The 12,996-nt window shown below is 45.0% G+C and overlaps 1 protein-coding gene across 1 annotated transcript in view; it reads right to left on the bottom strand.

Annotated features, from left to right (window-relative positions):
- The window catches only part of cds1 (CDP-diacylglycerol synthase (phosphatidate cytidylyltransferase) 1), a 71,827-nt gene that overhangs the window by 37,548 nt on the left and 21,283 nt on the right, over positions 1 to 12,996 (bottom strand). The window contains exon 2 of the mRNA XM_034171182.1: positions 6,895 to 7,052. Coding sequence (XP_034027073.1) covers positions 6,895 to 7,052 — 158 coding nt within the window. The remainder of the gene's footprint in view (positions 1 to 6,894; positions 7,053 to 12,996) is intronic.

The raw sequence follows: 12,996 nt of genomic DNA, 5'->3' as shown, positions 1-12,996 counted from the left end.
CCGGGGATTGTGTTTAAGCATCCATGGAAACCCTAAAACCACACGGGAGGTGGCCTTAGTCACGAAGAACTCGATCACCTCCCGGTGGTTACCTGACACCACCAGAGTTACTGGAGGTGTCTTGTGCGTAATTGGTGGGAGTAGGGAGCCATCTAGTGCCCGAACCTGCACAGGCGAGGTAAGAGCCACCAGAGGGAGCCCTATCTCCCTGGCCCATCTACTGTCAAGCAGATTCCCCTCAGAGCCCGTGTCCACCAGTGCTGGGGCCTTCAGGGTTGAATCCTCAAACAGGATCGTGACTGGGAGTCGTGTAGCAATGTGGGTGTGTCCCACGTGAATGTTTTGACCCACCCCTGGCCCAGTCTCTAGGGGCGGGCATTTGGCGTTTGACCGCTCGGGACAGTCTCTCACATGGTGCTCTATTGAACCACAAACAAGACACGCTCCGTGGGTCCATCTCCTCTGTGCATCTGGTGCCCTAAATGTTGCCCTACTCGTGTCCCTAGCTTCGTCAGTAGGGGGAGCTGTGACCCCACGGAGCGCAGGGGCTGTGGAGCGTGGGGAAGGCGGTGCTCGATCGGAACCGGAAGGGAGAGGGACGACGCGTGCCTGGCCACGCCCTTCGCCTCGTTCCCGACGGCGTTCTTCTAACCGGTTGTCGAGTCGTATGACTAGATCGATGAGCCCGTCTAAGTCCCGCGGTTCGTCCTTCGCCACCAGATGCTCTTTTAGGACCAGTGACAGTCCGTTTACAAAGGCGGCGCGGAGGGCAGTGCTATTCCAGCCGGATCTCGCCGCCGCGATGCGGAAGGCGACGGCATAGGCAGCTGCGCTCCGACGCCCCTGTCTCATTGACAGTAGCGCGGTTGAAGCGGACTCTCCTCTGTTGGGATGGTCGAACACCGTTCTGAGCTCCCGTACAAACCCAACGTACGTATGAAGGAGCCGTGAGTTCTGCTCCCAGAGCGCTGTAGCCCAAGCGCGTGCCTCCCCGCGAAGCAGATTTATTACATAAGCTACTTTGCTAGCATCAGTCGCGTACATTACGGGACGCTGTGCGAAGACGAGCGAACACTGCATCAGAAAATCCGCGCACGTCTCCACACAGCCTCCGTACGGTTCTGGAGGGCTTATGTATGCTTCTGGGGACGGAGGAAGGAACCGTTGAACGACCAGTGGAACGTCACTTTCACGCGCAGGGTCCTCGGGAGGGAGAGCCGCAGCGGCGCCCGAAGGGCGCGCCTCCACTTGTGCGGCGAGAGCCTCCACCCTGCGGTTTAGGAGAACGTATTGCTCGGTCATTGAATCGATCCGAGAGGTGAAAGCGGTGAGGATCCGCTGCAACTCGCCGATTACCCCTCCCGAAGCCTCCGCCGCGTCTTGGTCTTCCATTGGCCGTTCAACAGCCGGTTGACGCCCCTCGGGGTCCATGACGCTGGCCGAGATATCCTGTTGTGAAAGTGTTGGAACACGGACCCACAACAGGGGGCGCAATGAACGGACAATGGAGAAAGTAAATAACAAGATTTACTACTGAACAAGCAAGAGTAATACAACAAACACAATTTAGGGTCGAATCCGCTGGTGTCGTGTGGGCAGGCTCGAAGGTAGGAGACGTCCGTCTCAGTCGAACCGGAACCACCCAGATCTCCTCTGCCACCGAACCCTGGAAATACTGGAACCGCCAAGTCCCGACTTCCCAGGTGGCCACTGCCTCCGCTCGTCGGATCCGGTACTGCTGGCAGGAGAGAGCAACAACACACAGGAGTGGATGAACGCACCCAGTTACAGAGAGGGGAGAAGCCGCCTCCACCTCTTGACAAAGTTCAGCAGGAAGGTGAGTACTTATCCAAGGAATAAGGTTCTTAGTAGTCACCAGTCCTGAAAAACGGTTTTGACAGTCTTAGTTGATAATGTAAAGTATACCTGCAGAGAATACTACCTTGGTCTTAGGTGATATCTCGGCACTGAGGTGGAGACGCCGTCCTCCTGATATACCTCGGTGCTGAGTGGAAACAGCTGTGTTTGGTGATGGGTGACAGCTGTCACCCAGATTACTCCCATGATGCGGCAGCGCCCTCTGGTGCCTGGAGCCCGCACTCCAGGCAGGGCGCCCTCTGGTGGTGGTGGGCCAGCAGTACCTCCTCTTCAGCGGCCCACACAACAGCCTGGAACCAGCACGGTGTGTAAACGGAGGAGAAAAACAGCTGCATCATGAAAAAAAGAAAAGCTTCTCTCTCTCTCTCTCTCTGCGGCCTGACTGGATTAGTTCTTCCTGTCAGCCTTTAAACTGTGTGACCTGTGTTCTGCTCACTGGTCACACCCTCCACCACTAATGTGCAAATCAAACACGACCTTCATCTGAACACCTCACCTGCTCCAATTAAAGACACCGAAATTACACTGCAGAGAAAATGTTTCTGCGCCCGTTACGACATTAAATAAAAAAAAAAACTGATAGAAAAATAGATCATAGAAATTTTAGATATATCAATATATATGTTATATTAAATTCTCTATTACTACTACTCCTCCTCCTTTATAAGTATCTGCATTTCCAAGTCACTGAATAAGTCTCAGAATTCATTTCCATCCATAAAAAATACAAACAGTATAAACAAAGGCTAAATCTGTCAGGCAACTCTCGAACCCTGCCAGACTGTGCAAGAAGGAGACTGGTGAGGGAAGCTATCAAGAAACACCTATGACAACTTTCACACAAGACTGCATCCCCCCCCCCAGTAAATGCTGCTTTGGTGCGTACGTGCGCACAGGTATGTGATAACATTTGTTTTGTCAACACACATCAGCTTCACACATCACACTTCTAGCAAGAACTGTAAAATGAGCTAATTTTAGTGAAGAACTTTTTTCATAAATCAACAAAACATTTTTTGAAAATGAATCACAGGATAGAGTAGTAAATATATCAAACAATATTATAATATGTGTATAATCAACATATATCAAGGACTTGTACCAACTGTCACGAAATTCATCCTAAATAACCAAGGAGTTGATTTCAGAATGCAAGCACCAACTCATGAAACTAGCAGTGTCTGGATTTGGATCTTCTTTGTCTTTCGGCTGTTCCCGTTAGGGGTCACCACAGCAGATCAATCGTTTCCATCTCACCCTGTCCTCTGTATCTTCCTCTGTCACACCAACCACCTGCATGTCATCTCTCAGCACATCCATGAACCTCCTCTTTGGTCTCCCTCTTCTCCTCCTGCCTGGTGGCTCCATCCTCAGCATCCTTCTCCCTATATACCCTGGGTTCCTCCTCTGCACATGTCCAAACCATCTCAATCTCGCCTCTCTGACTTTGTCTCCAAATCGTCCCACCTGAACTGTTCCTCTGATATGTTCATTCCTAATCTTGTCCATTCTTGTCACTCCCAAAGAGAATCTCAACATATTCAGCTCTGCCACCTCCAGCTCTGCCTCCTGTCTTTTTGTTAGTGCCACTGTCTCTAAACCATACAACATACCTGGTCTCACTACTGTTTTGTAAACTTTCTCCTTCACTCTTGCTGATATTCTTCGGTCACAAATCACTCCTGCCACCTTTCTCCACCCACTCCACCCTGCCTGCACTCTCTTCTTCACCTCTCTACCACACTCTCCATTACTTTGAACAGTTGACCCCAAATATTTAAACTCATCTACTTTCACGACTTCTACTCCTTGTAACTGCACTATTCCACTGGGCTCCCTCTCATTCACACACATGTACTCAGTCTTGCTTCTACTGACTTTCATTCCCCTTCTCTCCAGAGCATATCTCCACTTCTCCAGACTAGACTCAACTTGCTCTCTACTCTCACTACAGATCACAATGTCATCTGAAAACATCATAGTCCATGGGGACTCCTGTCTGATCTCATCTGTCAACCTGTCCATCACCACTGCAAACAAGAAAGGACTCAGAGCTGATCCTTGGTGTAATCCCACCTCCACCTTGAATGAGTCTACCATTCCGACTGCGCATCTCACCGCTGTCACACTATTCTTGTACATGTCCTGCACTACCCTAACATACTTCTCTGCAACTCCAGACTTCCTCATACAATGCCACAACTCTTCTCTTGGCACCCTATCATAAGCTTTTTCTAAGTCCACAAACACACAATGTAACTCTTTCTGTCCTTCTCTGTACTTTTCCAACAGTATTCTCAGAGCAAACATTGCATCTGCTCTTTCTCGGCATGAAACCATATTGCTGCTCACAGATCTTCACCTGTTTTCTAAGCCTAGCTTCTACTACTCATTCCCATAACTTCATGCTGTGGCTGATCAGCTTTATGCCTCTGTAGTTACTGCAGCTCTGCACATCACCCTTGTTCTTGAAAATAGGAACCAGCACACTTCGTCTCCACTCCTCAGGCATCCTCTCACTTTCCAAGATTTTATTAAACAATCTGGTTAGAAACTCTACTGCCATCTCTCGTAGACATTTCCATGCCTCCATTGGAATGTCATCTGGACCAACTGCCTTTCCACTCTTCATCCTCTTCATAGCAGCCCTCACTTCTTCCTTGCTAATCTCTTTTACTTCCTGATTTACTCTCACCACATCATCCAGCCTTTTCTCTCGCTCATTTTCTTTATTCATCAACTCTTCGAAATATTCCCTCCACCTTCTCAGCACACACTCCTCACTTGTCAGCACATAACCATGTGCATCTTTTACCACCCTAACCTGCTGCACATCCTTTCCAGCTCTGTCCCTTTGTCTGGCCAATTGGTACAAGTCCTTTTCTCCTTCCTTACTATTCAACTTCTTGTACAGCTCGCAATATGCCTTTTCTTTTGCTTTTGCCACTTCTCTTCTGGCCTTACGCCGCATCTCCTTGTACTCCTGTCTACTTTCTTCATCTCTCCGACTATCCCAAAACTTTTTCGCCAACCTCTTTCTCCTTATGCTTTCCTGGACCTCTCATTCCATCACCAAGTCTCCTTGTCTTCCTTCCACTGTCCAGATGTCATACCCAGTATTGCCCTAGCTGTCTACCTCACCACATCTGCAGTACTCTTCCAGTTGTCCAAAATTGCTTCCCCTCCAACTAGTGCTTCTCTCACCTGCTCGCTAAATTTCACACAACAGTCTTCCTCCTTCAGCTTCCACCATCTGATCCTTTGTTGAGCTCTCACTCTCTTCTTCTTCTTTACCTCTAAAGTCATCCTACAAACAACCATCCTATGCTGTCTAGTGACACTCTCTCCTGCTACCACCTTACAGTCTGTGATTTCTTTTAGCTTGCATCTCCTATAAAGAATGTAGTCCACCTGTGTGCACCTTCCTCCACTCTTATATGTTACGTTTTGACCATTGGGGTTTTTACGTAATTATTGTATGGCCTTGCCTTACAATATAAAGTGCCTTGGGGCAACTGTTTGTTGTGATTTGGCGCTATATAAATAAAATTGATTGATTGATTGATTACCCTGTGCTCCTCCCTTTTCTTAAAGTAGGTATTCACCACAGCCATTTCCATCCTTTTTGCAAAATCAACTACCATCTGTCCTTCCCCATTCCTATCCTTGATACCATATCTACCCATTACTTCCTCATCACCTCTGTTCCCTTCACCAACATGCCCATTGAAGTCTGCTCCTATCACCACTCTTTCATGCTTGGGCACACTCTCCACCACCTCATCTAACACACTCCAGAAATCTTCTTTCTCCTTCATCTCACAACCTACCTGTGGGGCATATGCACTGATGATATTCATCATCACCCCTTCAATTTCCAACTTCACACTCATCACCCTGTCAGACACTCGCTTAACCTCCTTCCTTTAAAATGACCCCAACACCATTTCTCTTCCTGTCCTCACCATGGTACAACAACTTGTACCCACCGCCGATGCTCCTGCTCTTACTTCCCTTCCACTTGGTCTCTTGCTCACACAATATGTCTACCTTTCTCCTCTCCATCATATCAGCCAGCTCTCTCCCTTTACTAGTCATACTACCAACATTCAAAGTCCCCACTCTCATTTCCACCCTTCTAGTTTTCTTCTTCTCCCGCTGTTCGTGGCAACGTTTTCCTCCTCTTCTTCGTCGTCTTCGCCCAGCAGTAGCCCAATTTCCACCGGCACCCTGTTGGGCAATAGCACCGGTGGCGGACGTTGTTAACCCGGGCCGCGACCGATCCGGTATGGGAATTCGATTCTGAGTCTGCATAGTTGGGTTGGCTTGTTTTACGCCGGATGCCCTTCCTGACGCAACCCTCCTCATTTATCCGGGCTTGGGACCGGCACTCAGAATTTTACTGGCTGCACACCCCATCAAGGGCCATAATTCTGGTAAAATGAGCTGAACTCGAATGATATGATAATATGCACATTACCAACCTATAGCAAGGGCTTGAACCAAGTTCCACAAAATTCCTCCTAAAAATGCGAGAGAAGTGAATTGCAGAACACTTATACCCTTTTTGGGACAGGCAGACAGGGAGGCAGACAGACGGGCAGAAATCACCACAACATAATCTCCCTTTGGGCCTTCAGCCAGCAGGTATAAAGCAACAAAAATCCTTCCCTTTTTTTGCACCAGCTGAAAAACTACTATCCAAACCTTCCCTTGTGTAGTTACACACACAGACAGAACAAAGCTAATTTAACAGATGATCTGTTAACTTGGATATCAAATTACTGCACATTAAAGTTGTATTTGGTCTTACGTCACACTGACTCTTGCTGATAACAGTTCCAGATAAGTAATGCCCAAAACGGTTGCTGGACTACAATCTTCTTGTCTGCAGTAAGACCTGAGACCTGCGGGTTTTGTGTGTTAGTGAAAGGCGGGAGTCACTGTTTGGTAATTGTATTCCCGTTAGTGCTGTAGTAGTGTAGTCATTAAGATAGTTGAGGGATCTGTGCGTACCTGGGTGGCAGCCCCTCCAGAGCTTTGTTCAGGCACTGTGGAGTGTTATCTGTATCCGCTGTGGACAGAGGAACGTCTGGAGTGTCTGCTTTGAGGTCGAGGTCGCACTCTCCCTCAGCATCGCCTTGCAGGCCCAGCCTGTCCTCTCCATCAGTCTCCTGTCAGGACACACACAGAACAATAAGTCCTGACTGATAAAATGCCTGAAGGTCACAACGAGAAGACAGCAGAGCCACAACAGCAGCGAAGGAAAAATAATGTGGACCAGCATGTCTGTTCCTGGATCGCTGGAACAGAAGAGGGGATAAAGTGCAGTTTTACGATGCAACGGCGATGGCCTGCAGCAGCCAAAATAAACCAATAAATAAATAAATGTCCTCTAAAGTCCCTTTCACACTGGCGTATTCATAGAGCTGGGTATTGCGGCGTTGTGTTTCATTTAAATACGCCCAAAATGTGCGCGTACTCAGCCTTTTTCCGTGTTCATAGATCTGCTTGCAGCTGCGTGTGATCGCTTTTTAATGTGTGCACACAGTCGCGTGTTGCCGCTACTTATTTTGCGCAGACCTTCTTAAAACTGCATTAAGCGCTCTACGCCAAAGAAAATTAAACATTTTTAATTTCTTCCATCCTACGCGTGTAGCCCACAACATACTGCTGCGTAGGGAGCAAAAACCCAACGTTGAGCTGCTAAAGTGGGCATAGAGCTGCTCAACTTGGTGTAGATGAAACGCCACAATAAGCAGCTCTATGAATACACCAGTGTGAAAGAGGCTTTAGAGAAGAGAGTTTCTTCTCTTAAAACTTAACTTGGGGGGGGTGGGGGGGGTGGCACGTAACCACTGATCTGAAGCCCTGTGTCATGCTTATCATTATTAGTTAGAGTACAAGTGCTACTAAAATAATGTGCTCACAAAGATGACACCCCACCAAGTAGTCCTTTTCTACCCAAAAGTTTATTTTTGGGTATGGACCCCGACCCCCCTAAATTTGCCACTGCTTAGCTTTGTCTGCCGCCATCAACTCATTTCAGATTGTCAAGTATTTTTAAATTTGTATAACACCCTGTCAGTTAAAACCAAACAAACCAGCTCACTGGTTTGTTTGGTTTTAATTTATTCAAATATTCAATGCGCATATTTGTTTAATATGCGCATTGAATGACAGGATATGACATTCAATGCGCATATTAAACAAATACGTAGGACTGCTTTTTTGCATTTATGCAATATCTCTAAAATTAGAAAGGTCTTGTCTCAGAGTGATGCTGAAAAACTAATTCATGCATTTATTTCCTCTAGGCTGGACTATTGTAATTCATTATTATCAGGTTGTCCTAAAAGTTCCCTGAAAAGCCTTCAGTTATTTCAAAATGCTGCAGCTAGAGTACTAACGGGGACTAGAAGGAGAGAGCATATCTCACCCATATTGGCCTCTCTTCATTGGCTTCCTGTTAATTCTAGAATAGAATTTAAAATTCTTCTTCTTACTTATAAGGTTTTGAATAATCAGGTCCCATCTTATCTTATGGACCTCGTAGTACCATATCACCCCAATAGAGCGCTTCGCTCTCAGACTGCAGGCTTACTTGTAGTTCCTAGGGTTTGTAAGAGTAGAATGGGAGGCAGAGCCTTCAGCTTTCAGGCTCCTCTCCTGTGGAACCAGCTCCCAATTCAGATCAGGGAGACAGACACCCTCTCTACTTTTAAGATTAGGCTTAAAACTTTCCTTTTTGCTAAAGTTTATAGTTAGGGCTGGATCAGGTGACCCTGAACCATCCCTTAGTTATGCTGCTATAGACTTAGACTGCTGGGGGGTTCCCATGATGCACTGAGTGTTTCTTTCTCTTTTTGCTCTGTATGCACCACTCTGCATTTAATCATTAGTGATTGATCTCTGCTCCCCTCCACAGCATGTCTTTTTCCTGGTTCTGTCCCTCAGCCCCAACCAGTCCCAGCAGAAGACTGCCCCTCCCTGAGCCTGGTTCTGCTGGAGGTTTCTTCCTGTTAAAAGGGAGTTTTTCCTTCCCACTGTCGCCAAGTGCTTGCTCACAGGGGGTCGTTTTGACCGTTGGGGTTTTTACATAATTATTGTATGGCCTTGCCTTACAATATAAAGCGACTTGGGGCAACTGTTTTTTGTGATTTGGCGCTATATAAATAAAACTGGCTCTCAATTGGCTCTCACTGACAATCAGGCAGGAGTTTCTCTCTTTTGTGTCCAACACTGTTCAAATGGTATTCAGACAGATAAATGTGGTACTCTTCCTGTACACAGTTACTCTGACACATTGTACTGTGCACACACCAAAAAAGAGCCATGAGGAAACAACAAAGAGCAATACTATATTATATATATGGAAGAGAACAGGTGATAGTGTTTATAGGGGTATTGTATGGGGCTGTATATTGAAATGTGATGACATATTGTATTGTGTTGTCCAGAAATGGAGCTAAATGCTTTACTGTATGGGATAGAGGGATGACCTTCATATTGACTGGGTTTTGAATGGTAACAAAATTATGATGAACAGGTGAAAAAGATGTAGGAATAAATAATTGAAAACATCTGATGCTTTTCAATCATGCAATCTGTCATACTTAAGGTTTTAGTATAATTATTACGATTGTATTCTTTTGCTATCATTTTCTTAGATATTATTTTTGTGCCCCGTGACAGCCTGGCACCCCGCCTCACGCCCTATGACTGCTGAGATAGGCTCCAGTAGAGTACCTTAATTCAGAGATTAACGACACGGCAAGCAAAAAAATAAATAAATAAATCGGTCATGTGACTCATGGTGCCATCTTGGGGCCAACATAGCATTCGCTGTTAATCTGTCTGCATGTAAATCCAGCTATTTTAATCACTGAAAATTTCCTTGTTGCTGTGCATTTGGGGCACAAAACACAAGGGCTTCAAGATGTACAGATTCCCTTCAGATCCAAACACAACAAAAATTTGGGAAAATAAAGTCAGCTGTGTGGGATGGAAGCGACTTCATCATCAAAGCTTTAAGAGGTAAATTTATTGTTCTGTCCCATGTACAGTAAAACTCACCTAAACTGTCATCGTAAAAACCTCATATTCGCACTTACTGGACAAAAAAATGCCTCAAAGTGTTTGTATTGTTTTCCATGTAATAAACACTGTACATAACAGATTTTGTATAATGGATGTATAATGTATTTCCATTAAAAACCCCTTGCATGTGGGACCGAAGTCATTTCCCTGATTAAAAGTCTGTTTTTTTTTTCCCATGCCGTGCTCAGACGTGGCCCCACAGCCTGATGTGCACCTGTCAAATCAGACACAAAAGGCTGTGATGTGACACTTCTGCTTTCACTCCATCTCCCAGATATTTTAATAGTTCTTGCAGTGTGCTGATTACAAATGGATCAGAAAAGTCCGCACCGCTACAACACGGTAAAAACTGTAAATTGTACAGTTTACCTTTGAATTGGAGGTGATGACTGTCAAAGGAAAAGCTTGTTGAGGGTCAAATTAGTCCACAATAAAGCATAATCCAGCGATGGAGAACTTTAAAACGGTCACGCACGTCATTGAATGACACAGAGTTACAGAGCTGCAGCTGCATAAATCAGGCTTTAAAATAATTACATAAATCATTATAAATTGTTAATTCATGTAAATTGATATCTTAACTATTTTAATATTTATTTTGATAGCACCTGTACCTTGATGTGCTGCTGTATGTGGTTAAATAATAAAAAAAATGTTGAAAACATAAAAGGTTCATTCAGTAGTTCAGCACATTTGGCCCCAAAATGGTGCCATGTTCTCAGTTGATGCTACTCTCTGAATAAAGGGCCCCTAGGCTCCAGCCACCCCCCACCCGGTGACCCTTAATTGGAGTAAGCAGGTATAAAATATGGATGGATGGATATTATTTATGTTTCCATATATGAAATAAAACAATTGTGAAAAGCAGCAAACATTTGTCAAGGTTCCACCCCCTTTTGACACCAGAATGAAACAATGTATTAGTGCTTTGACTCCTAGGAAAACCAGATATAAATAATCAATATTATTAACAATAATTGTCAATCACAGTACAAGTGCTGCTAAAATAATGCAGTAATAATAATAATACTAATAATAATAAATGCATTATATCAGTGTCACAGAAGTCATAGGACCGCCTGAGTTTATAAGGAAAATTTTGACTGCAATCAAACAGCGCAACAGTAAAATCTGAACATTTTTTGCAGAAATGGAGTAAACATCAACACCAACTGTTCCCTAAAGCGTGTGTGTTGTGAGGATGGATGCAGGATTCTGCAGCCCGCTGACTGGATTTAAATGCCGGTTAAAGATTCATCATCAGCCTCACAGCAAACCTCCAGGTGTAGACTTTCAGCTCAGTGACGACCAACAACAACACTGGAAGGTGAAACGTCTAGAAGACAAGGCAGCGAATCCTCAGGAACTATAAACAAGTGACTAACTGCTTATGTGAATCTTTTGTCTTCAGCTCTCAGTTTGATTGACAGAGGAGGCTAAACTCATTCATAAAAATATGACACTGTAGAAAGGACCTGTTCTGCATTATTAATAATCCGCCATCATGTTTTAAACCAAAGAAGCTGCAAAAACGATCACTTCCACAGACACGCTCACAGACTCAGAGTTTAAATGTCCTTTTGCACTTGAACGCCTCTCAGATGGTCCGTGACATTTCGTCCCTTTCATGGCTGCTTGCTCTCACATTTTGCTAAATACGGTTTGTGGGGTCTTCTCTCGGAGCCAATCAGCCAGGTGCATCTGTAACCGTGGACAAGTTGAGTTTGGACACATTTGGGCTCGAGTTGTTGTAACTGTAGAGTCCCACTCAGAATTTAATGAGGAAAATGCTGCTGTTGTCAGAAGCTAAAGACACAGGTTTACATACACCTGGACTTAAAAAAAAAACTTTAAATGCTCCTTTAAACAGCAAGAAAGTTTGTAGAAGACTAAGTGGAAGAATCTGAGTGTTATGCTGCAGTTAAGGCTCAACCTGCAACCTACCTTGCGTGCACTTGAAGTGCAATATAAATGTACAAGCAAATACACTCTCGTATGTCTGTAGTGGTGTTTTTGAGTGTGCACGAGTTCACTATACTGCGCGCACAATCATCAGGCAGGCCAGTTTTTTGACATTATCAGCATTTCTAGGCATATTTTTGAACTTCAAGCTACATAAACCTGAATGCTTACTGGACTGAAACATCATCAGGTGATACGTATTTGTGTAATGAAGGAGTGTGTGGCCTAATGTGATTGACATCCCATATCAAGGAGTGCATAATTATTAAGGTGCCCTGACACTTGCACAACTTTGATCCACGCACTTGCACACATGTTGTCGTGACAATCCTACCCAGTGTTCCCAGCTGGACACAGCACTTTGTTCCACTGGCTGCCACGTGCTCTGCGCTGGACGCTGCGTATATTAAATAATTATTTTGTAGCAGATTCATCATTTTCTCTGCAAGTTGGCTGCTGAAAATGGCTCGAATCTCTTCCTGAATCACAGAGGTCGGCTCCAGTCAGAGCTGTTCGCGTGCGTGAATGAGCTGGAGATAGCCTTTGGAGCTGTCTAAAAAGGTAATTATTTGTCATGTTTACATTGTCATGGCTTGGCAAAACAGTTGCATGTTCATTCCTTCTTCTGTGCAGCTGTAAAAGTATGTTTGTGACAGATTTAACATCTCGATATAATTGTTCAGATGAGCTGCGCTCTGATACGGTGCTGATGCAATCGCTCTATTCACTTCTTTACTTGACTTGACGAGTTGCACGTAGTGTTGGCGAGTAGATCGTGCAACGTTGCATGACATTTACGCATGAAAGATTTTTTGAACATTTCAAAATTCTCGTTCCGCAATTGCAAGTGCCGGTGCCCCCCTCACGTTCAGTCTACACCTGTTAACGATGGGTTTATGCTCCTGCATGACACGGGGCGTGCAAGTGTGTGCATCAAAGTCATGCAAGTCTCAGAGGGCCTTAAGCAAGTACTCTAGAAATAGTCAAACTACTATGGAATGATCACAGAACATTTTATTGCAAACGGTCAACAGGGTTGCAAGAAATGTGGAGAAG

The sequence above is a fragment of the Thalassophryne amazonica genome, chromosome 5, assembly GCF_902500255.1.
Source record: "Thalassophryne amazonica chromosome 5, fThaAma1.1, whole genome shotgun sequence".
In the NCBI taxonomy this organism is placed as follows: Eukaryota; Metazoa; Chordata; class Actinopteri; order Batrachoidiformes; family Batrachoididae; genus Thalassophryne; species Thalassophryne amazonica.
Note: the sequence above shows the minus strand (reverse complement) of the source record. Positions and strands in the feature narration are given on the sequence as shown.